General features: G+C 41.8%; 1 protein-coding gene and 1 pseudogene across 1 annotated transcript; both read right to left on the minus strand.

The window, feature by feature from the left end:
• Positions 1-209: 209 nt before the first annotated feature.
• Positions 210-2,317, minus strand: LOC149107876 (uncharacterized). The gene has a single exon (XM_089295949.1). The coding sequence runs from the start codon at positions 2,239-2,241 to the stop codon at positions 286-288; it is 1,956 nt and encodes a 651-aa protein (XP_089152075.1). The 5' UTR covers positions 2,242-2,317; the 3' UTR covers positions 210-285.
• Positions 2,318-2,443: 126 nt separating this feature from the next.
• LOC149107877 (uncharacterized) lies at positions 2,444-3,665 on the minus strand (annotated as a pseudogene).
• Between the last annotated feature and the right edge of the window lie 712 nt (positions 3,666-4,377).

Below are 4,377 nucleotides of genomic sequence, written 5' to 3' on the forward strand. Positions count from 1 at the left end.
TATCATCCATTCTGAAGCCATACCAGTACCAAACACATTGGAGACTTGTCCTTTTCGCGTCAGTCAAGCATCATTTTCACTTAAATGTAAACAAAGACTCATGTTTAATGTCAGACAAAAATAACAGCTAAGTTATTTTAAAGCATTTAGCGGTTGCCATGACAACCACAAACGGTTACTCGATACATTAAAAAGAGTACATCATTCGAAACTAAACCTTACGAATTTAAGAGTATGTATAAGGAAAGTTATTTCATATTTTTCCTATGGTTATGAGATTAATTCTTACCTTTCGCTTTCGTCATCGTCATTGTCGTCAACGGATAAAACATCGTCGTCATCATCTGGCCTGTTTGTGCAATCTTGAAGCCGGCACATATCAGTACATTTCAGCCCATTGACAATGCAGGAGCACGATGGAAGTTTGCAGGACCTACTGCACTGGCAAGATAGTAGTTCTAGAACAGCTTGCGGAGCTGGCTGACCACCCATCCAGTCTACGACCAGCTTGTCGTCCTCACTACACCAGCCAAATCCCACTGGTGATGGGATGGCTGGACATCTTTGTAAACTTCGTCTCCAGACAGCAGCCTGGTAGTTTGCTCGTAGCGAGTGTTTGTGCAGCGTATCATTGCAGGGTGGCAGCTGGTTGGAATCAACGTCTCCTCTCTTCAAACAGAACAGTCGATATCGCAGCTCATTGATGTCGCTTGTCCCAGGGTTGCTGCAGTACATGGCACATGTAAATTTCTGAAGACTATGGTACAGGTGATCAGACATATTCCAGAACATACCCAAATGCTGGAACATCTCTTGAAATTCAGCATTTTGCTTTGCAATTCGATAACCTGCAGCCTTTCCCCGTCCGGCAAAAGCACTAACAGTGTCGCACCCTGTGAATGCATGAAAGCCCGGCAGTGATCTGCATACACTTGCTCCAACCCTCTCAACTACTCTTGAGATAACGATGTACTTGACTCTGGTCTGTGAACCACTTTTAATGAATACTGAAGAAGGAATAAAGCTCTTGAAGGCCAAAAGAAGTACCAACACATCAGTGTCTTCTGATACTATGACGACCGAAGCAAACCTCGATTTAGCTGCATGGGCTGTATGTAAGAGGATTCGGGTGTCAGCCTCCTCTTGGGTGGATTCGAGCTCACTGATAGGTTGCATTATTCCAGACGATAATTGGTAACATGTTTCGCCACACGTGACAACCAGAGTATTTCCAGATAGCTGCTCTGTGTACTTTTCTTTCTTCCCCTCGCTGGTTACAAACACTATGAAAGCTTGTTTGTTCTTTGAGCTACACAGGAATCTTCTCCACTGTTTAACCTTGTGTTCGGCTTGAATATTGCGGTATTCGCTTCCTAAACCGTCACCCCTGCTCTCTCTTTCGGCGTTCTTTATGGATTCTTCTCTGTAATCATCGAAGACGACATCAATCCTGTCACTTGTTCCACCTTCGTTTAGAACTCTGCAAAGAAGAGTTTCAGCAACTGCCGCAAATGTCTTCTTATCACCTTTCAAACACTGGACAAGAGCCTTCCCATCTATTACACATGCTGAGGGTTGGGGAATGGCATCTGCTGCTTCGACATTTTTACGCAGTTCTTTAGCCAAGGACGCTTTGTTCGTGTTACGCATCAAGCCATCTGCGCTAGCTAATGACCAAGGGAGTGGTCCGAGAGGATGGGATAACACTTCTCTCATCTGTAAGTCTGTGCTCTCTGCGATGACAATCATTTGAGCAAACAGTCTTCTGTCGGCCTTGATGATCACTTCTTGGTTCTTACCAGCTTTAACTGATACCTCCTTGTTCAAGTGAGTAAAAGTCTTCAGCTTAGCTTTCGTGATTGAATCATGGAACTTGACTTTGGGTGGATTAGACTGAAGTCGTTGCTCTCGGAATGCTTTGTAGGCTTCCTCTCCTTTATCTTTAGCTTGTAGCAAGTCGTGCTCTACATCAGGAGTGGCAACTTTTCCTGTGGAAATACAGACGAGGTCTTGAAGGTCAGGGCTGAATGGGTCGAGCCAAGTGTTTTGAAGAATTGACACTATGGATTGAACATCAGCTTCATCTCTTTGTATTCTTGTTGGTTGTAGATCTTTGTGTTGGGAACAAGAACTACTGATGTGCAATATATCTTTGAGTTGCCTCAGGAAGGTGCTCCGGTATTCAGCGACCAGGTAGAATTTGTAGGATTTCACGTGCGAATTTTTAGTTTTGCTTGCCATTTATGTATGCAAATTACTACTATTCAAACGCTACGGTTTCCTAGGGCGCCAATCTTTTCAACGTTTTCTCTAGCTTCAAGTTAATATCGTTGTGGAATCTATTCTACCTAGCTTCACCGTCTTCGCTACAGTCAGGAAACATTTGTAAGTCTTTATATTCTGTCCTGTATTTCTCATATCGCTCGGCTCTTCTTCACATGTATTTTTATTTATTTTTCTAGTCGAACCTCGCTCGCTCTATCTTTCAATTCTCAACGGGCTCCTCGAGTCTCTTCAACAGAGCGTGAGTTCGAAATCTCTAGACGTAGCGTCAACAAGAACTGTAAGCTACAGAATTTGCTCACTGCATTAGGCCTTAGACTGAAACCTTTAGTTCCTCCTGACGTTTGAGTGTCTTTGTTGACAGTCTCCTCGCACGTCTGATCAACATGTATTCTCCCAGAAGGGTTGTCTTCGCCAATCTGAACAGAAAATCCTCCGGATCGCAAGTATTCCAGGGTGTCCGGATGCTCTGCTGGTAGATGTGACATTTCATGCAGATATGCTGAAAGGTACCTGGCGTAGTTAAGGTTATCATATGCGAAACACCACGGGACAATTTCACTGATATATGAAAGGTGAAGATCTCAATCTCCCTCCCGAGATCCTCTTAACAGACCAAGTAATATTTCCACCATGTCAACATAAGACATCCAGAACTTCGATAGCTTCCCATTATCATGTCGGAGATAGCTTGTATACAAGCAGAACAGTTGCGATACTTCTTCAAATAAGGGACTTTCCACTGCGTCTTTGAATTCTTGTTCACATGTGTTATCACAGAGCGCTTTCAGTCCTTTTAAAAACGCATCAACAGTAGGCTTCTTCTCTTTATGATGTTCCGCAATCCATGAGTTAAATCCCATCCATGCTAGCCTGTTAAGAGCTTCATACATGAGCTTGTGAAATCGTTCGACACGATTATATGTACGGCCTTCTAGAACACCAGCCACAGATCCTTCAGCAATTACTCCAGACTCGACAATTACGACTCGTAAACCAGCATCTTGGAAACGCTTTCCGATCACTGACAAGAAAGTGCAAATGGTATGGAACACACCCATTCTCAACACAAGGTCATTAAACTGTGCCCTGTGTTTCCACTTTATCTCAGTAGCTTTAGCATACAGTGCATGATCAAACACAACAACCATGCTTTGGAGGTTTTAAGTTTCCTTAATCTGTAGGGACTTGATGAGGACTTGGTACACAGCTGACATGTTCGTCGCTGGGGCATTGATTGTTGGAAGATAGCCCACGTTATCCTTGGCAACTTCTTGGTTATTACGCACCAAAATATTGAAACCAGTCCAACCAGATTGCTTCTGACTTGCATGAATGCGTACTAAAACCCATAGCAAGTTCTTTCTCCATGCACATTCCATGATTTCATTTAACTTGACCTCCACATATCCTCTAGTATGGGGCCCACAGCGCTCGCCGGCATTATAGATAGGTACAGTTTCATCATCCACAGACTCGATACTTCTCCTCTTCGATTTCACAATTTCACGATTTCACAAGACAACCATCAAAATGCTGATTGTTTAGTTATGTAGCTACTTGTTATAGCTTTTATTGAGTTTTAAACACATACCGGCTTACAAACGATGAGAATTAATGATTAAGGCAACACAGTGCTGGGCTGTCGAGTCCATGTAGATCTCGAAGGACTGTAAGTTTTTATATAATTTGAGGTTCTAAATATCACTATATCGTCATAAAAATGCTTATTGTTTAGTTATACAGCTAATATTTTGTATATATTGTTGATTTCTAATCAGATCTCTACTTAAAGATTATCGAAATCAGTGAATAAGTCAAACGTACTTACCTGCCGTGAAGGTCGCCATCTTGAATTTCCCCATAATGCATTGCAACAGTTGAAGTAATCCATAACTTACTATATCATCGCTTTTAAAGAGGTAAATTGAAATTTGGTTCTTAAAAAATGATTTGTGTTCTTTCTTGTTGTATTTATATGTGTGAAGACTATTTTTTTGATCCAGCTTAATATTTTTAATATGACTTTTGAAAACAAGCCTCGTTTTCATGCAAAAGTGAATTTTGGTGATATTTCAGCCAATAAAATATACA

Source organism: Orbicella faveolata, unplaced genomic scaffold (genome assembly GCF_042242905.1).
Source record: "Orbicella faveolata isolate gen_17 unplaced genomic scaffold, um_ofav_v1 contig_26, whole genome shotgun sequence".
In the NCBI taxonomy this organism is placed as follows: Eukaryota; Metazoa; Cnidaria; class Anthozoa; order Scleractinia; family Merulinidae; genus Orbicella; species Orbicella faveolata.